At 43.2% G+C, this 21,487-nt stretch overlaps 1 protein-coding gene across 1 annotated transcript in view; it reads right to left on the reverse strand.

Moving 5' to 3' along the window:
• LOC112260046 (solute carrier family 2, facilitated glucose transporter member 4) overlaps nucleotides 1-21,487 on the reverse strand; it is a 32,363-nt gene that overhangs the window by 2,902 nt on the left and 7,974 nt on the right. Inside the window, exons 3-8 of the mRNA XM_024434831.2 lie at nucleotides 10,965-11,125; nucleotides 1,879-2,003; nucleotides 1,566-1,681; nucleotides 1,223-1,385; nucleotides 840-1,027; nucleotides 536-640 (exon numbers count right to left, since the gene is read on the reverse strand). Of these exons, the coding sequence (XP_024290599.1) occupies nucleotides 536-640; nucleotides 840-1,027; nucleotides 1,223-1,385; nucleotides 1,566-1,681; nucleotides 1,879-2,003; nucleotides 10,965-11,125 (858 nt within the window). The remainder of the gene's footprint in view (nucleotides 1-535; nucleotides 641-839; nucleotides 1,028-1,222; nucleotides 1,386-1,565; nucleotides 1,682-1,878; nucleotides 2,004-10,964; nucleotides 11,126-21,487) is intronic.

Below are 21,487 nucleotides of genomic sequence, written 5' to 3' on the forward strand. Positions count from 1 at the left end.
TGAATGCAGACTCCACTAACGTGTGAACATTGACCTTTAAATATACCCAACTTTGTAACTGTAACTTCCACGGTATGGATTGAATAGAGCCCTAGGTTGGGATAACCTCATCCCACAGCGCATATAAACCTGGGACATCAACGATTTAAAGTTGGCCTTAGTGGGAGTGACCTATAGAATTCCTAGAGTGACCTTACTAAGTAAGGTATTAATCATCATTTCATTTTAGTGAATCACAAGACTGCGAGGCGTGGCACCGTAAACAGAGTTGCACAAGACATGTACAGAGAAGGGGCAAGGTGTTCTGGGAGATGATTAATTGGTAGATTAAGTCGGGAGTTTCTTCCGTTCTGTATTGGCTCAGGAAGGCCAAGTTTGAATTGTTGGTTCACTAGACTCTGCGCATGTGAGCGGGAGTGTCTGGGAACGAGATTAAGGTTGGGTCGACCCACTACGTTATCTTGTTTGTTCAGTGATAAAGGTGTACGTGTTAAACAGTAATGGAGGTGCCTGGAAACAGGGCCTGCTTATGTACCGAGACCACGGTGAAGGCACAGTTGACCACGCCGGCTCCTATAGTGGCGTAGACGGGGCTCTGGACCCCTGCCTTCTGGAAAATGCTGGTAGAGTAGTAGAAGATCTGGAGAGAAGAGAAGAGGATGGTTGGTCATGGAATGGGGTCAAGCTTGAAGCAATGATCCCAATGTAATTGTGTTTCTTTGTCATTCTTTCACTGTTTGATGAAATCTAAGTACTCCAGATATAGAATGTATTTGAAAATACTCATCATCAGGTGATACACACACCTACTGCACTACCCTGCCCTCTCTAGTACTCACAGCGTTGACCCCAGAGAGCTGTTGTGAGAGCTGCAGCAGGATGGCGATGATGATGGGCTGCCGGTACATGGGGGAGCGGAAGAGCTCTGCGATGGACACCTTCCTCTCCATGTCCATCCTCCTCTTCTCCTCCTTCATCTCCGCCAGCATATCCCCCACCTCCTGCCTCCCGGTCAGCCTCCTCAAGCCTGGTGAAGAGTGGGAATGAGAGTCATGCTGAGCGGAGAACTTCGGATGGGTTTTGGGGTGTGTTTGTAATTCAATCCCTGCTCCTGATCTACTTGTAGTCCTCTCCAATCAATCAAAAATAGGAAAGGAGATAAGGGAGGAAAGGAGGCCACTAGAAAGTGTTGGGACGTGGCCGGTCGTGACTTGATCCTCACCGCTCTTGGCGTGGTGCTCCTGGCAGCGGATGATGTAGAGAAAGCGGGGGCTCTCGGGGCAGAAGGGTAGCAGCACCATCTGCAGGACAGTGGGCAGAACGGTCACACCCACCAGCACTGGCCACAACTCCTCACTGCCCAGCAAAGACTCCAGACCTAGGACCTAGGGATGAGGGGGGAAAGAGAGAGAGGAAAGGAAAGAGAAGAGTGATGAAGATAGGAGAGAGAGCATGAATGAGAGAGAGAGAACATTAATGCAGGTTCAGATAGCAATATATTGTGTAGAACAAACAAGATTCACTGTCATGTTGTTAAATACATTGTGCAAGCTCAGCTTCTGTACCTGTGCTATGAGAATCCCTGTGACGATCGCCAACTGGTGGAGCGTGCCCAAAGCACCTCGCAGACTTGTAGGCGCTATCTCGCCCACATACATGGGCACTAGCCCTGATGCCAACCCTGGAGGAAAGATCATTAGGCTAAGATTCAGAAACTGGTATGCCAAGGTCTGGAGACAAAAAAAATGAGCAGCGATAGTGATTCCTATGAACTATTTCACCGGTTATTGGAATTTCAGTACTATTCATAGAAAATAATATAGGCTATCTACTGCACCACTGAAAAGTATAATTTAAGTCTACAGGATGAGTGCTCACCACAGTATGCACCGATGACGAAGCGTCCCAGGATCATCATCTCAAAGGACCGGCTGATTTTGGCCATGCCCATCAAACCTCCTCCGATGAAGGCAAACAAGTTGTTTATGAGCATGGCTTTCCTCCTGACAGAGTACAAAGGAATAAATACGTTTTAATATTATTAGTAGTCATAGTTTACAGAAACACTTCATAATTGTGGTTTTTCGGCCTTCGACTGTTCTATAATTTATGGCAGACTTACACCACAAAACAGACACTGTTACGAATTGTCATAAAGACAGATGTTGTTTCTACAAGGAACAGCTATTGTCACTCCTTAAGAGTCACCCGTGCGTCAATCTAAGTAACATAATAATTAACTCCCCATCAAAATCCGTCAATTTAAACTGGAGATAACAGATTTAGCACGTACTGCGTCTCAACCCACCGCATCCGCCTGTCGACCTTCCACGACAGCGGTGGAAAGTGGCTGAGACAAAGCGGTGTTTGTCAGACCATGATGAGACAAACCGAAAATCGGTCTTCTCACGAACACTTTGGCCAACAAAACTAATATGAGACTCGCACGAACACGATGGTGTTCTCCGTTTTGCGCTACATCCCCCACAAGTGTCACGGGACTCGTTTGAAGGGAACCCATACAACTGAATGGAAGTATGGAGGGAGTTCTTATATCTCTTAGATATAAGATCTCCTAGATACAAGACAGACACTTCAAAACCTTATGATACATTTTTTGACTGCCTTTTTTTGCCGGTTATGAATGGGTTATTCAATGCGTTTCTATGGGCTATAGTAGTAGTCCAAATTCAATATTTTATCAAATAATATTATTCTATTTCTTGTTGATACCTAAAGGGGTCATAACATTCTACATCAAATAGCTAAATGAGCCATGGTATGACCATCATAAAAACAATTCCATTTCATAGCTTAGTAGAACCCCCCCCCCCCAACTGCTTAAACTTTTAGAGGTTAAGAATGGCATAGCGAATTTCATTAATTTTGTAATACTCCAATAAACTTTATGTGTGTGAAATGCATAGAATACAGAGCATTCCTCAAGTAGTGTGTGTGTACTAAACCTGCTAAAACAGAGATGGGATCTGTAACAGACGTCATGCTGCTGCTCAACAGTAAAGCTTCCTTCCTCATTAGCCCACACTGCTATTCAATATTAGAACCTCGGTCTCGCATACACATGTGACCGCCCACCAAACACCTTTAGCCAGCTGCGCCACAGGAAAGCTAGCAATTTGATGGTGCGGGTTGTGGTATTTCAAGCTGAGGAGTGAGATTTTTTAAATTTCAACTTGGTTATATTTACACGTCAAGAGTGTTTCTTGCCACCCAGCATGAGAAACCCGAGCAGAGGGAACAGGGGCATCATTTGAAACAGTCTGAAACACCTCAACACTGGTTCAGTCTTCCTTACTCAGCAGCTGTGACCTCTGCCTTTTGAGAAACACCTTGTCCTAACTGTACCCATGCTGATTGTTTGACTGACTGACTGACTGACATTCTCCAAAGGGAACCATGTTGGATCCAACTGACTGACACTATCTATAGGGAACCATGTTGGATCTAACTGACTGACACTATCTATAGGGAACGATGTGGGATCTAACTGACTGACACTATCTATAGGGAACGATGTGGGATCTAACTGACTGACACTATCTATAGGGAACCATGTTGGATCCAACTGACTGACACTATCTATAGGGAACAATGTGGGATCTAACTGACACTATCTATAGGGAACCATGTGGGATCTAACTGACACTATCTATAGGGAACCATGTGGGATCTAACTGACACTATCTATAGGGAACCATGTGGGATCTAACTGACACTATCTATAGGGAACCATGTGGGATCTAACTGACACTATCTATAGGGAACCATGTGGGATCTGACTGACACTATCTATAGGGAACCATGTGGGATCTAACTGACTAACACTATCTATAGGGAACCATGTGGGATCTAACTGACTGACACTATCTATAGGGAACCATGTGGGATCTAACTGACTGACACTATAGGGAACAATGTTGGATCTAACTGACTGACACTATCTATAGGGAACCATGTGGGATCTGACTGACACTATCTATAGGGAATCATGTGGGATATAACTGACTGACACTATCTATAGGGAACGATGTGGGATCTAACTGACTGACACTATCTATAGGGAATCATGTGGGATATAACTGACTGACACTATCTATAGGGAACCATGTGGGATCTAACTGACTGACACTATCTATAGGGAATCATGTGGGATATAACTGACTGACACTATCTATAGGGAACCATGTGGGATCTAACTGACTGACACTATCTATAGGGAACAATGTTGGATCTGACTGACACTATCTATAGGGAACCATGTTGGATCTGACTGACACTATCTAAAGGGAGTGACTGACACTATCTATAGGGAACCATGTGGGATCTAACTGACTGACACTATCTATAGGGAATCATGTTGGATCTGACTGACACTATCTATAGGGAACCATGTGGGATCTAACTGACTGACACTATCTATAGGGAACAATGTTGGATCTGACTGACACTATCTATAGGGAACCATGTTGGATCTGACTGACACTATCTATAGGGAGTGACTGACACTATCTATAGGGAGTGACTGACACTATCTATAGGGAACCATGTGGGATCTAACAGACTGACACTATCTATAGGGAATCATGTTGGATCTGACTGACACTATCTATAGGGAACCATGTGGGATCTAACTAACTGACACTATCTATAGGGAACCATGTTGGATCTGACACAAAAACACCACTAGTTTCTTATGAGATTTTAAGATGGTTAGCAAATAGTCCCCACAAAAAATATAATGCGCAAAAGGTCAACAGCACGCGCCGCTAGGCCGCATGTGCATTGATTGAAACAAAATACAGAGAGGCTATATAGTTTAAGACCATCTGCTCTAATTCGAAACAGTCATTCAAGAAGATCTAAATGCATACGCATTGGCAGTTCTAGTATGTATGGCTCCCTTCAGCGCCCCCCTGCCAAAAAAATGGACCATTCTGCACGACCTGTAATTTTTATTCCGACATTTGAAACAACACACATAAATAATCCTAACATTTAAAACTATATAAATGTAAAATAATATATAAAAAAGAAGACTCGTAAATATAAAAAAGAAGTAAGGAAGACAAATATAAACAAATTGTATAAATACAAAGAGAATCAAATTATTACACTATCAATCAATCAATAAATCAAATGTATTTATAAAGCCCTTTTTACATCAGCCGATGTCACAAAGTGCTATTCAGAAATCCAGCCTATAACCCCAAACAGCAAGCAATGCAGATGTAGAAGCACGTTGGCTAGGAAAATCTCCCTAGAAAGGCAGGAACCTAGGAAGAAACCTAGAGAGGAACCAGGCACTGAGGGGTGGCTAGTCCTCTTCTGGCTGTGCCGGGTGGAGATTATAACAGTACATGGCCAAGATGTTCAAACGGTCATAGATGACCAGCAGGGTCAAATAATAATAATCATAGTGGTTGTAGAGAGGGCAACAGGTCAGCAGCTCAGGAGTAAATGTCAGTTGGCTTTTCATAGCCGATCATTCAGAGTTAGAGACAGCAGGTGCGGTAGAGAGAGAGAGTCGAAAACAGCAGGTCCGGGACAAGGTAGCACATCCGGTGAACAGGTCAGGGTTCCATAGCCACAGGCAGAACAGTAGAAACTGGAGCAGCAGCACGACCAGGTGGACTGGGGACAGCAAGAAGTCATCAGGCCAGGTAGCCCTGAGGCATGGTCCTAGGGCTCAGGTTCTCAGAGAGAAGAGAGAAAAGAGAGAAAGAGAAAAGAGAGAAAGAGAGAGAACTATTGCTAACAAAAAACACACAAATAAATTTAAATTGCACAAATCCTATATCACATAAATACACAAATAGAATAACACACTTGTAAAGAAGATAACCTGATTATTCCAGTATTGCACTTCAAACAAGAAACACACAACTTGCACAACTGCCATCTAAACCCTTACCTTTCTTGCATTCCTTGATGCAAAGTCATCAATTACATTGTCATAAGAAATATTCCCAGCAATTGCATGGTTAATACTGATGACAGCAAGGCCACTAAGGCGTTCCTGTGGCATGGTGGACCTCAGGTAGGATTTGATGAGCTTCAGCTTTGAAAAGCTCCTCTCTGCTTCAGCTACGGTCAATGGAAGAGTAAGACCAATTCCGAGAGTGGTCCACAAATTTGGATACATTTCTGAGAGCTCCCTATCGTGTATAAATAACTATCAGCAGCTCAAGCAGGGTCATGGTCTTCGATGGCAAGTCAGGCAAGTTCTTCAGTTCCTGTGCAAGCTCTCTGCCATCCAAGTCTGAGTGTTCTTCATAGTGCAGTGTCATACTAAGGGCCTCACATTGTTTTGTCAGCTCCTCATTTGAGAAACTTTGGAAGGTTGACAGCACTCCAAACTTCTCTCCCACATTTTCCAGTGTGTAAAATCTTTCCCGAAGGGCTGTTGCAACATCAACAATGACATTGAAAAATGTCACATCCATCTTCTTCAAGGTATCACTCAAAGGCTCATCAAATGATTCGTATGAAAAGTGACGGTTTGTGGACCTCAGTCTTTTCTGCCTCTACATTCATTCCCTCGTAAATATCCTTGGCTGAAGTTTGTGCAGTCATAAAGCCTGATGCTCTGTAGTTGCTGAGACCTCTCTCTGTCTTTCTGAGACGACTGACTGCAAAATCCACATGCACACTGGGAGACGGCATCAGCTTGCTCACATGTTGGATCTGGCTCAAGATGTCATACCACGCCACTGTACAGATGCTGAAGTGGTATAATCCCACCTCCTCTGACAAGGACTGGGCCTCAATCTTTATCACAGGGTCTTTGGTTTGATTCCTCGCCTCTCTCACCGCTGCTGCCTGATACCTCAGTGGCTCGACACTCTTAACATTACTTTCCCACCTTGTCTCAGTCCACATCTTCAAAGTGATGTCAAAGTGATTTTTTCAGGATGGCCCATCGTTGTGTGGAGGCTGAGAACAAGGTGTCTGTTTGTGTAAGATGCCAATCTAACCTGTGGCATCGACAGAACTTTTAGCAGCATCAGCCACAACCAGGTTCAATGTGTGAGCCCCACATGGCACAAATAGAGCTCTTGGATTCATTTCCAGGAGTCTGGCTTGGGCACCTTTGTTTTTGCCTCTCATGTTGGCCCCATTATCATAAGACTGTCCTCTGCAGTCCTCAAAATGAATTTTTAGCTCATCTTTTGAGAATCAGGGATGCCAAATGTTGGCCCGTGGACTCCTCTGCCTCCAAAACTCACGTAAAATGTTCCTTTATCTGGGGCTCCTCCTTCAGGGACACAATTTTAATCACAACTGACAACTGTTCAGTGTGGCTGACATCTGAGGTGCAATCTAGAATGATAGAGAAGAATTTTGCTAGCTTGATGTCACTCACCATTATTGAAATGCTGCTCAACAAATCAATGAGTTCATTCTGTATTTGGTGGCCAAGGTGGTGTGACTTGAAGTCCCTTTTTGGACACGGTTAAGGTTCTCTTTCATGACTGGATCAAATTGTGCCATCAGTTCAAGCTCTTTGAGGATATTTCAATTTGATGGAGAGTACAGTGTTTCTGTGTGTCCCCTTAGTGCCAGATTTCGAATTGCCAGAGACTGCACAATAGCAGTCAGATGTGTCAACACCTCTCTCCATCTCATCCTCTCAGCCTCCATAAGTGCCATCTCGTGCTTATCAATTGTTTCCCCTTTCATGTTTTGGTGTTCTGGACTGCTGCCGTATGAAGTCAGCAAAGAATTTGCATGTTTCCAGTCTGTCAAACATGAGTTTGCTAAATACATTTTCTTCCTAGAAAAGAGTTTGCAGCAGAAGCAGAAGAGGCTGTTGTTTCTTTCAGAATACACCAACCAACTTCTAGGGATTTTTTCAACACTCATCAAGGTCTTCCTGAAATACTGGTGGTGGCAACTTCTTCTATCACTCTCATTACTTGGGAAAGCAAAGTTAGGTGGTACCTCACTTGGTCCTCTGCAAACAAGTTCTGTCAGTGAGAACTGAAGGCCAGTCAGTAGGGTCTGTAGACAGTGGTTCATCCTCAGCAGCAGGGTCTGTAGACAGTGGTTCATCCTCAGTAGCAGGGTCTGTAGACAGTGGTTCATCCTCAGTAGCAGGGTCTGTAGACAGTGGTTCATCCTCAGTAGCAGGGTCTGTAGACAGTGGTTTATCCTCAGTAGCAGGGTCTGTAGACAGTGGTTCATCTTCAGCAGCAGGGTCTGTAGACAGTGGTTCATCCTCAGTCAGCAGGCTCTGTAGACAGTGGTTCATCTTCAGCAGCAGGGTCTGTAGACAGTGGTTCATCTTCAGCAGCAGGGTCTGTAGACAGTGGTTCATCCTCAGCAGCAGGGTCTGTAGACAGTGGTTCATCCTCAGTCAGCAGGCTCTGTAGACAGTGGTTCATCCTCAGCAGCAGGGTCTGTAGACAGTGGTTAATCCTCAGCAGCAGGGTCTGTAGACAGGGGTTTATCCTCAGCAGCAGGGTCTGTAGACAGTGGTTCATCTTCAGCAGCAGGGTCTGTAGACAGTGGTTCATCCTCAGCAGCAGGGTCTGTAGACAGTGGTTCATCCTCAGTCAGCAGGCTCTGTAGACAGTGGTTCATCCTCAGCAGCAGGGTCTGTAGACAGTGGTTCATCCTCAGCAGCAGGGTCTGTAGACAGGGGTTTATCCTCAGCAGCAGGGTCTGTAGACAGTGGTTCATCCTCAGCAGCAGGGTCTGTAGACAGTGGTTCATCCTCAGCAGCAGGGTCTGTAGACAGTGGTTCATCCTCAGCAGCAGGGTCTGTAGACAGTGGTTCATCCTCAGCAGCAGGGTCTGTAGACAGTGGATCATCCTCAGCAGCAGGGTCTGTAGACAGTGGTTCATCCTCAGCAGCAGGATTTGGTGGGGATGCTGCTACAGGCATTTCTAATGGACATTAGTTTTCAAAACATTATTCACAGCATTTATACTGGTGGAACATCCCACATACACACCCAGTAATAATAAAATCATCATTGTTACTTACAAAATGGAAACTTAAAACTTGGCAAAGGGAAATTATTGATTTTGCTTATGTTATACAGGTATGCACACATAAACACATGTACGTGTACCCACACACACACCTGTAGGATCCTGCAGAATCCTGTTGGGGAGAAGTGGAAGCAAATGGGTCTTTATCCTCAGTCTCAGACAACATTTGTGAAGACACCTGTGTGGCTGAGGAGGTGGATGGCTCCTCATCTTGAGGCTCTGAGATAATTTCTGAAGAGGCCTGTGTGGCTGAGGAGGTAGAGATGCCTCCTCATCCTGGCCAGTGCCAGAGGGTGCTCCAAAATATTTCAGAAGTGCCCCTGAATTTGCATTGAAATACAGTATATAAGTCTGACACCCTAAATACATTTGTTGCACAATTAAATATACCTGTCATTATGCACAATTGATCAAACTTTCAGAATAGGAACCAAATTAACCATACAACCTCCTTGTCTAATTCTAGGCATAAGACACCCCTTAAGGCTCAATATATCACAAAAAATACAAAATATCAGCATAATATAGACGTATTTTAAGTTAGCCTACATTGGAAATTCCCCTTACTGAGCTCAGGACCTAGTCAATACAATCACAGAAAACCTTTACCGTCACCTCAATGAAAGTTAACCAAATCAATAATGTGCTAGTTAGGTTGTAAACGTTCTGCTGCAGGCTACACACATAATCATGATGAAACTGTGTGAAATTATTTCCAATGTTATGTAAGCTAGTTGGACAGAAAACGGAATATTGTCCCCCTATGTGTAATAGGGGTGGCAGGTAGCCAACTGGTTAGAGCGTTGGGCCAGTAACCGAAAGGTTGCTAGATCGAATCCCCGAGCTGACAAGGTAAAAATCTGTCGTTCTGCCCCTGAACAAGGCAGTTAACCCACTGTTCCTAGGCTGTCATTGTAAATAATAATTTGTTCTTAACTGACTTGCCTGGTTAAATAAATAAAAATAGCAAAGCAAGCAACATAGTAACATAGGCTAACAAACATAAGTGTTATTATACTCATAAAGAGATGACATAGCTGCAAACCTTTATCTTTTGTACGTTTCTCCTCTTCTTCTTTCCTCTTTTTCCTAAACTGGGCACCTGATGGCTTAGACCTTTTCGTGTCCATTTATGTTGTTTTGGCACTCGAGCATCAATACAGTACCCATCCCCCAACACTGTCAACCAAGAGTAGAGACTACATTACCCATCCCCCAACACTGTCAACCTAGAGTCGAGACTACATTACCCATCCCCCAACACTGTCAAGACACGAGACTAAACCAATTCACCTTGGTGGTGTGCAGACTCGTTTTATATTATTCTTAATGATTTTGCACAAACCAGAAAAAAATGTAACAATATGTGTGTGAAACTATATATTTGCAGTTTTATGAATGAATTGTGGTTCATTTCGTAGCATTTCATAGTGTGACTGATTTTACTAATTGCATCAGTACTGTACAAAGTTAGAGGTGTGCAATTTGATAGATTCCGCCGCTCCCCCTACCTCGGGCTTCCAGTGGGGAGACCTGAGGTCAACCTACCCCTGCCCACCTCCCCATCTTGTACTTCTGAGTGGGAGACCTTTCCAGGCAGTAGCTCACAAACTAGAATCAGGGCGCCCACTCCGACAAGGTTAATTGACCCACAGTCCCACACGGTGACATGATATCATTGACATGACGTGCAAACGAGCAATAGAAAACCGCTCGCGCAAAATGTCAAATTCACCATCTGCCCATGTTGCCCATACCTAAATCCGCTACTGTGCATATGCAAATGCTGCCAAATGTTTCATTCATGTAAGCAACACTGTCCAGTTAATGTCCTGCAAAATCATCCTGTTGTCCTGCATTTTGAGGTTTTTAATGTGGTCACCCTAGCGTGTGCATGCGTGTCTGTGCGTCCGCTTTCTCGTGTCTGAGTGTATCATCTCCCCTACCTGCCCAGCCATTCTGAGATGACGCCCACACAGAAGGAAGAGATCATGCCTCCTATAGAGAAGATGGCCACCGACAGGGACCACAGAGTGGTGAGTGTAGCGGTGGGAATGGGCTCTCCATACCGGTGCACCCATGTAGCATTGTAGTCCGCCTCAATGATCTGGAAAGGCAGGAGAAGAGAGATGAGATGAGACCATGACAAGACAACGGGGAGACAGATGAGCCATCCAATAGAGCTAACCTTTTTCCTTAGTTATAGCAGGATGACTGTAACCTGGTCCCAGATCTGTTTGTGCTGTCCCAGCATGACAGGGATCATAGGAGTTGGTAAGACAGCGCAAACAGATCTGGGACCAGGCCAGGAAGACAACAATGTCAAGACAAAATTGATTTATGAGCTTTGTTCAAATTGGTTCTGTTATTTGGAGTGTTGTGCATCCTTCCAACACCATAGTTCTTGGTTTGGTTCCCGCATGGCATGGACCACATATACTAAATCTAGGTAAGTGTATACAAAAGTGTTACTTCCTTGAGATAAATGCTTTGGCAATGGAACAGAGAGAAATGTGCTTTGTGTGAATACTATGACAAACTGTTCTGTGAAGGCCGGGTATAACCACCATTCAATACTATGTGCTTCTTGCAAATAAGGTCTATCAAAATCGAAAACTTCCCAATCATTAATAATCCCTTACCTAGAATTTAACGCAAATAGATTGTCTTTCAATGGATTGACTTTCAACGAGTAGCACAGTTGTGTCAAGAGGTTCTTTTGGGCCTGAAGGTTTCGCCTGTTGAATAGATGGCACAGGGTTCAAGGTTTTGGCTCATGTTTAAAGAGGTTCAAGGGACCAGGACTCATGACCAGAGAGTACATACCAGCGGGGGCACGTCGGTTGTAAGGCCTCTCTCGTAACACAACTCACCTGACTATCTCCGTCTGTTCCTCTGTCTGACTCACTCCCTGTCTGTATCTAAATACAGATACTATCAGATTCCTAAGAATCTGCTCAATATACACTGAACAATAATATAAACGCATATAAAGTGTTTGTCCCATGTGTCATGAGTTGAAAAAAAAGATCCCAGAAATGTTCTATACACACAAAAAGCTTATTCCTCTCAAATGTTGTGCACAAATTTGTTTAAATCCCTGTTACTGAGCATACCTCCGTTGCCAAGATAATCCATCCACCTGAGAGGTGTGGCATATCAAGAAGCTGATTAAACAGCATGATCATTATACAGGTGCACCTTGTGCTGGGGACAATAAAAGGCCACTGTAAAATGTGCATTTTTTTCACATAACACAATGCCACAGATGTCTCAACTTTTGAGGGAGCGTGCAATAGATGCTGACTGCAGGAATGTCCACCAGAGCTGTTGCCAGAGAATTGAATGTTAATTTCTCTACCATAAGCCGTCTCCAATGCTGTTTTAGAGAATTTGGTAGTACTTCCAACCGGCCTCACAACTGCAGACCACGTGTATTGCATCGTGTGGGCGAGCGGTTTGCTGATATCAATGTTGTGAACAGAGTGCCCATGGTGGCGGTGGGGTTATGGTATGGGCAGACATAAGCTACGGACAACAAACACAATTGTATTTTAGTTTTTGCAGTTTGAATGCACATAAATACCGTGACGAGATCCTGAGGAGCATTTTGAGGAGCATTTTTTATACGGTATCTTTGACCAACAGATGCATATCTGTATTCCCAATCATGTGAAATCCATAGAATAGGGCCTAATTTATTTATTTCAATTGACAGATTTCCTCATATGAACTGTAACTCAGTAAAATCTTTGAAATTGTTCCATGTGGCGTTTATATTTTTGTTCAGTATAAATTTGTTAACTTGTCAGATGAGGAGTTGAATGATACTGCTGTCTACACAAAATGCAATATATACAGCATGAAACTGATTCTACATTTGATATAATATACTGTTGATATATGTACCTATATATTTTATGTGTAATAGCTGATACACAGTACCCAAGCTAGCACATAAAGTTCTCAGAACCATATGTTTCTTAGAGATTGGTAAGAGCGTGGTTGTTCTATGGTTATTTTGCAAACAACCATCCCACAACTTTCTAGGAATGGTGCTGGATAATTGCTTGCTTTGGAACATTCTCAGCACATTTAAAAAATATTATTTTATTTTATATTTCATTACTTTAACAGAACGTTTGATTAAAAGTTCAAACATGGTTACATTTCATTTCAATTTTGGCAACGGTCTAGGAGCTTTCTCCAACTGGTTTGACATTGGGAATGCTGTCAAATTGTTTCAAGAACGTTAAGAAACAACGTTCTTCTGTGGGAATTTCAGTACTTCAGCAAAAAATTTCCCACAGGTTTCCTCGTGGTTCCATTTAAAGTCATGTTCTCAAATTGTTTCCGAGAATGTCAAGATATTTTTCAATAAAAACTACAAGAACAAGGCCTGTGGTCTAGGGCACTGCATCGCAGTGCTAGCTGTGCCACCAGAGACTCTGGGTTCGAGCCCAGGCCCTGTCGCAGCCGGCCGTGACCGGGAGGTCCATGGGGCGACGCACAATTGGCCTAGCGTTGTCCGGGTTAGGGAGGGTTTGGCCGGTAGGGATATCCTTGTCTCATCGTGCACTAGCGACTCTTGTGGCGGGCCGGGCGCAGTGCGCGCTAACCAGGTTTTCAGGTGCACGGTGTTTCCTCCGACACATTGGTGTGGCTGGCTTCCGGGTTGGATGCATGCTGTGTTAAGAAGCAGTGCGGCTTGGTTGGGTTGTGTTTCGGAGGACGCATGGCTTTCGACCTTCGTCTCTCCCGAGCCCGTACGGGAGTTGTAGCGATGAGACAAGATAGTAACTACTAACAATTGGATACCACGAAATTGGGGAGAAAAGGGGGTAAAATAAAAAATTTAAAAAACTACAAGAACACTTTAGTAATATTCAGAGAACGCTCTGAGAATGTTATTTAAAAACGTACATTCCATTCTCAGCATGAACAAAACTCTCTCTATCCTCTATCTTGTTAAGTGTGCTCTGTTGTATTGTCCACGCTCATTAATTGGCCACTCCTGATCTTAATGAGTGCTTGTCCAGGCTGTTTCACATCCGGCTGTGATTGGGAGTCCCATAGGGTGGCACACAATTGGCCCAGCATAGTCTGGGTTTGGCTGGGGTAGGCCGTCATTGTAAATAAGAATATTGTCTTAACTGACTTGCCTAGTTAAATAAAGGTTCAATAAAAAAATAAAAAATAAAAATGTTTTCCTTTGAAATGGTCTCTGTTTTAATAGACTAAAATGAACAGTTTTGAAAGCTTAAAAAAACATGGCATGCTAGCCCCATCGTGGTAGCATGGGTACCAGTTTCTTTAGCTAATCCACTCACTGTACTCCATGCCATGTGGCAAAGAGACTGGCCTTTCTGCTATCTTCAAATATGAACATTCTATCATTAATGAGATCAAGGAGAACAGAGGATTTGATGCTGATTCGATCACCCTCACATCAATCTTCCAATCACAACGATTATGCAAATATTCAAAGACCTATCACTTTTTCCGCCACAAAACACGTTGGTATCTGGTTGCTAAGCAACCGTTTTTTGTTTGTTGCTAGCTCAAGTCTAAATTCTCAAAGTAAATACAGTAATTCCAACCGCAAAACATCTTAGATTTGATTTTATGCCTCGAAATAGAACCTGCTTAACAGCTAAATGTTTGTTTTTGACTTTACTATAAATTCTAATTATATTTTCCAGGTACCACATGTTGTAATGGAAAATATTATTTCCAACAACCAATGAGCAAGTTTGTTGTAAATCCAGTGTATATTGAATGTTGTAGACTGCCAAAGGCCAGTCTCTTTGGCAATGACAAGGAGTGGAATGTTAGCTAAAGAGACTGGTATTCAGACTACCATCCTGGTGACTCAGTGGACTCATTCCATGGCTAGAGAACATTAGATTACAGGTTTGAATCTCACTTATACTGTGCCGCAATAAAAAATATATGTGTTTGCATGATAAATGCCTAAGGAAATACATTTACGTGTTCTATCTGTGCTTGGATTTCAAAACCCAAAATAAGCTAGCAGTGTTATTAAAAGTCTTATTGAAACATTCAGTAAAAGTTTTAAGGAAGTTATTCAAAAAAACTCCAAATAACCTATCATTTTGTTCTCAGAGCATTAATAAAACCTACAGGAAAACTTTCAAGGAACCAGAGTAAAACATTCTCAGAACCTCCCTGCTACCTAAAAATAAATGTTCCCAGAACAGGATACATTTTCACTTCTGTTTTTAGAATGTTTTAAAAAAAATCAGTTTTACCGGGCAGGAAAAAAAACTATGTGAAACCAAAAACATACGTTTTCACAACTTCCAGGAAACAAAATCTGCTAGCTGGGTATGTTTCAATATATTTGATGTAAACTCAGAAAAAAAAAAAATGTCCTCTCACTGTCAACTGTGTTTATTTTCAGCAAACTTAACATGTTTAAATATTTGTAAGAATATAACATAACAAGATTCAAAATCTGAGAAATAACATGAACAAGTTCCACAGACATGTGACTAACAGAAATGTAATAATATGTCCCTGAACAAAGGGGTGGGGGTCAAAATCAAAGTAACAGTCAGTATCTGGTGAGGCCACCAGCTGCATTAAGTACTGCAGGGCATCTCCTCCTCATGGACTGCACCAGATTTGCCAGTTCTTGCTGTGAGATGTTACCCCACTCTTCCACCAAGGCACCTGCAAGTTCCTGGACATTTCTGGGGGGAATGGCCCTAGTCCTCACCCTCCAATCCAACAGGTCCCAGACGTGCTCAATGGGATTGAGATACGGGCTCTTCACTGGCCATGGCAGAACACTGACATTCCTGTCTTGCAGGAAATCAGGCACAGAACGAGCAGTACGACTGGTGGCATTGTCATGCTGGAGGGTCATGTCAGGATGAGCCTGCAGGAAGGGTACCACATGAGGGAGGAGGATGTCTTCCCTGTAACACACAGCATTTTGATTGCCTGCAATGATAACAAGCTCAGTTCGATGATGCTGTGACACACCGCCCCAGACCATGACGGACCCTCCACCTCCAAATCGATCCTGCTCCAGAGTACAGGCCTCGGTGTAACGCTCATTCCTTCAACGATAGGTGAGACAAAACCGTGACTCGCCAGTGAAGAGCACTTTTTGCCAGTCGACAGGACTGGCAAAAAGCGGGTTTGTGTCCAGCAACGGTGGGTTTGTGCCCGTAGGCGACGTTGTTGCCGGTAATGTCTGGTGAGGACCTGCCTTGCAACAGGCCTACAAGCCCTCAGTCCAGCTTCTCTCAGCCTATTGCAGACAATCTGAGCACTGATGGGGGGATTGTACGTTCCTGGTGTATCTCTGGCAGTTGTTGTTGCCTTCCTGTACCTGTGTCGCAGGTGTGATGTTCGGATGTACCGATCCTGTGCAGGTGTTGTTACACGTGGTCTACCACTGCGAGGACGTTCAGCTGTCTGTCCTGTCTTTCTGTAGCTCTGTTTTAGGCGTCTCACAGTACGGACATTGCAATTTATTACCCTGGCCACATCTGCAGTCCTCATGCCTCCTTGCAGCATGCCTAAGGCACGTTCACGCAGATGAGCACAGACCATGGGCATCTTTCTTTTGGTGTTTTTCAGAGTCCGTAGAAAGGCCTCTTTAGTGTCCTAAGTTTTCATAACTGTGACCTTAATTGCCTACCGTCTGTAAGCTGTTAGTGTCTTAACGACCGTTCCACAGGTCCATGTTCATTAATTGTTTATGGTTCATTGAACAAGCATGGGAAACAGTGTTTAAACCCTTTACAATGAAGATCTGTGAAGTTATTTGGATTTTTACGAATTATCTTTGAAAGACAGGGTCCTGAAAAAGAGAAAATTTCTTTTTTTTTCTGAGGTTATGATTGCTGATGTATGTTCCAATATATTTGATGTATGTTAGCTGATATATCGTAATATTTTTTTATTTCTGTTACATCAAATATATTCTAACATATATTAGCTATTTTAGCTGATATATGTTCTAATATATTTGGTGTATGTTAGCTGATATATGATCTGCTATATTTGATATATTAGTAATTAGCTGATACTGTATATGTTCTGATATATGCCATGACCACCAAACCGCAACTAAAGCCCCCTTATGAGAAGAGGGCTTTACGACAGTGAATCTAAGAGATTGTCTAGATTGCAGCGAGAGCATCTAACTATATATTGTTCAGGGAGGCTGTACGTGCACTATGGTGTGTCTCTCTCCGAACGCGACACCGCCCGCCCTTGTCTGAGTCACAGCGTGAAGCCTCAACAAACCTTTTGAGTGTCGTCCTAAAAAAAAGCCCAAAATAGCCCCTCTTTCCCATGACACCAGATTCGTTGCCTTAAACCCCTCTGCCTCCAATTTCACCCTTGGCTGTTAAGGATATCTGAGATGTGGGGGGGTTGAAGTGCAGGAATGGGGGTAGATAGATGTGTGAACTGTGCTAGGCTTGCGGATGGGTGAGGAGGGCGAGGAGGCATGAGGAGGGCGAGGGGGTATTTTTTGGCAACGCTGTGTGTTTCCTCATGCGGCTCGTGTTGACATTACTCGGATGCTCCCCTGGCCACTCTCTCTCCTGCTCTTTCCCTCTCTTGTCTCCAATATATGTCTTCCTCCTGCTCTCTTTATCCATCTCCTATTCTGTAATAGTTCATCCATCCTCACAGTCTCTCTATTCCCCCTATCTCCCTCTCTCTTCTATATCCCTACATGTCTTCTTTCCTCTATCCTGACATTTCATTTTGCTTGAATCCTTAATTGATTGCACTGACATTAATTTGTTGCTTTTAAAGCCTATAGACTCTACTTCATTGTGAACGGGACAAACCTGGTCCTGAGAAAAAAGACAACAATAGCCTGTTTCCGAAAAGGTCATATTAATCATTTATTCAAGCGCTATTCATTACATAAAGAATATCAAAGCGCTTTAAAGCAACACAAAAAAGACAAGCAATTTAGAAATTCATGAGATGGTAGATCATGAGAGGGTTGGAAAGTTCATGGCTTGAGTGATCATTGGAGGGAGGTGGTCAAATGAGATGAACGATAAAAATAAAAAATAAAATCCCTCTCTACTTCCACAGCCTCAGCATACGACACTTTCTGCACTACTCTGACCACTTCAACCTGCCTCTCTCGCACCGGACACTTCCGATCCCCAGCGGCATGGTCACCCCTACAGTTAACACACACAACCTTATCCACTGAAACTACACAATCTTCTGTCCCTTGCCTTCCTGCACACTTCCCACATCTTGAAATCTCCTTCCTACACACTGACATGACCATAAACATGGCACCTTAGTCAACACAGTGGATTCAGCACAAAAGCTCTAACAGGATAACTTATATATCCTAACATAACTTTAATTAATCAGTTGGATGGGCATTTGATTTCTATAGGCGGCAAGTTTTTTTCTCATGGGACCTCTTGTTGCAGCAAACCGCTCGCCCACAGGACGCCAGGCACGCTATCTGCCATCTGCATGAGTACAGTTGAAACCGGGATTCACTTTTCCAGCGTGCCACTGGCCATCGAAAGTGAGTATTTGCCCACTGATGTCAGTTACGACACTGAACTACAGTCAGGTCAAAACCCTGGTGAGGAGAACAAGCACACAGTGCATTCGGAAAGTATTCAGGCCCCTTGACTTTTCCACATTTTGTTACTTTACAGACTTATTCTAAAATGGATTACATGACAAAGCAAAAACAGTGTTTTTTTATATTGTTTTTTACTTGAAAATAAAAACCGGAAATATCACATTTCAAATCAAATGTTATTTATCACATGCTCCGAATACAATACTTTACTGTTAAATGGTTTGTTGCAAGCCCTTAACTCTTTCTTGAACTGCTTTGTTGGTTAAGAAAATATTTACTAAATAAACTAAAGTAAAAATGGTCAAATAAAAATAAAAAGTAACACAATAAAAATAACAATAACGAGGCTATATACAGAGGGTACCGGTACCGAGTCATTGTGCGGGGGTACAGGTTATCCAAGTTATTTTGTATGTAGGGGAAAAGTGACTATGCATAGATAATAAACAGTGTGTAGCAGCAGTGTAAAAACAAAGGGGGTGATTAATTGTTCAGCAGTCTTATGACTTGGGTGTAGAAGCTGTTAGGGAGTCTTTTGGTCCTAGACTTGGTGCTCCAATACCGCTTGCTGTGCGGTAGCAGAGAGAACCGACTATGACTTGGGTGACTGGAGTCTTTGACAATTATTTGGGCCTTTCTTTGACACCACCTAGTATATAGGTCCTGGATGGTAGGAATCTTGCCCCCAGTGATGTACTGGGCAGTACGCACTACCCTCTGTAGCGCCTTACGGTCAGATGCCGAGCAGTTGCCATACCAGGCGGTGATGCTCTTGATGGTGCAGCTGTAGAACTTTTTGAGGATCTGGGGACCCATGTCAAATCTTTTCAATCTCCTGAGGGGGAAAAGGTGTTGTCATGCCCTCTTCACGACTGTCTTGGTGTGTTCGGACCATGATAGTTTGTTGGAGATGTGGACACCAAGGAACTTGAAACTCTCTACCTGCTCCACTACAGCTCCGTCGATGTTAAAACTTCTTAGAGGTGAGATGGGCTGAAATCCCGTTAACGGGATCGATTTGACAACAGCCAGTGAAAGTGCAGGGTGCCAAATTCAAACAACAGAAATCTCATAATTAAAATTATTCAAACATGCAAGTATTAGGCATAATTTTCAAGGTAAACTTGTTGTTAATCCCACCACAGTGTCCAATTTCAAAAAGGCTTTACGACGAAAGCATACCATGCGATTATGTTAGGTCAGCACCTAGTCACAGAAAAACACAGCCATTTTCCAGCCAAAGAGAGGAGTCACAAAAAGCAGAAATAGAGATAAAATGAATCATTAACCTTTGATGATCTTCATCAGATGACACTCATAGGACTTCATGTTACACAATACATGTATGTTTTGTTTGATAAAGTTCATATTTATATCCAGAAATCTCAGTTTACATTGGCACGTTATGTTCAGTAATGTTTTGCTTCCAAAAAATCCGGTGATTTTGCAGAGAGCCACATCAATTTACAGAAATACTCATCATAAATGTTGATGAAAATACAAGTGTTATACATGGAATTAAAGATATACTTCTCCTTCATGCAAGTCAGATTTCAGATTTCAAAAAAGCTTTACGGAAAAAGCACACCATGCAATAATCTGAGTACAGCGCTCAGGCACCAAAACAAGCCATACAGATACCCGTCATGTTGTGGAGTCAACCAAAGTCAGAAATAGCATTATAAATATTCACTTACCTTTGATGATCTTCATCAGACTGCACTCCAAGGAATCCCAGTTCCACAATAAATGTTTGTTTTGTTCAATAAAGTCCATCATTTATGTCCAAATACCTCCTTTTTTCGCGCATTTAGTTCACAAATCCAAATTCATGAGGCGCAGGCACACTTAGTCCATCAATAATGTTTCAACCGGACAATTCCTTTGTCTTTAGAAATGAAAAGGAATGCAGCTAGCTCTCACGGCTGCGTGCATGACTTAGCTCATGGCATTCTGCCAGACCCCTTGGTCAAACAGCTCTTATTCGCTCCCCCTTCACAGTAGAAGCCTGAAACAAGGTTCTAAAGACTGTTGACATCTAGTGGAAGCTTTAGGAAGTGCAATTGGACCAAATTTACACTGTATCTTGGATAGGCAAAGAGTTGAAAACCTACAAACCTCAGATTTCCCACTTCCTGGTGGATTTTTTCTCAGGTTTTTGCCTGCCATATGAGTTCTATTATACTCACAGATATCATTCAAACAGTTTTAGAAACGTTGGAGTGTTTTCTATCCAAATCTACTAATAATATGCATATCTTAGCTTCTGGGCCTGAGTAGCAGGTAGTTTACTCTGGGCACCTTATTCATCCAAGCTACTCAATACTGCCCCCCATCCATAAGAAGTTAATGGGGGCTGTTCGGCCCGCCTTTTCCTGTAGTCCACGATCACCTCGTTTGTCTTGCTCACATTGAGGGAGAGGTTGTTGTCCTGGCACCACACTGCCAGGTCTCTGACCTCCTCCCTATAGGCTGTCTCATTGTTGTCGCTGATCAGGCCTACCACTGTGTCATCAGCAAACTTAATGATGGTGTTGGAGTCGTGTTTGGCCACGCAGTCATGGGTGAACAGAAAGTACAGGAGGGGACTAAGCACACACCCCTGAGGGGCTCCAGTGTTGAGAATCAGCGTGCCAGATGTGTTGTTGCCTTCCCTTACCACCTGGGGGAGGCCCATCAGGAAGTCCAGGATCCAATTGCAGAGAGAGGTGTTTAGTCCCAGGGTCCTTAGCTTAGTGATGAGCTTTGTGGACACTATGATGTTGAACGCTGAGCTGTAGTCAATGAACACCATTCTCACATAGGTGTTCCTTTTGTCCAGGTGGGAAAGGCCAGAGTTCAGTGCGATTGAGA

The sequence above is a fragment of the Oncorhynchus tshawytscha genome, linkage group LG10 (genome assembly GCF_018296145.1).
Source record: "Oncorhynchus tshawytscha isolate Ot180627B linkage group LG10, Otsh_v2.0, whole genome shotgun sequence".
Classification (NCBI taxonomy): Eukaryota; Metazoa; Chordata; class Actinopteri; order Salmoniformes; family Salmonidae; genus Oncorhynchus; species Oncorhynchus tshawytscha.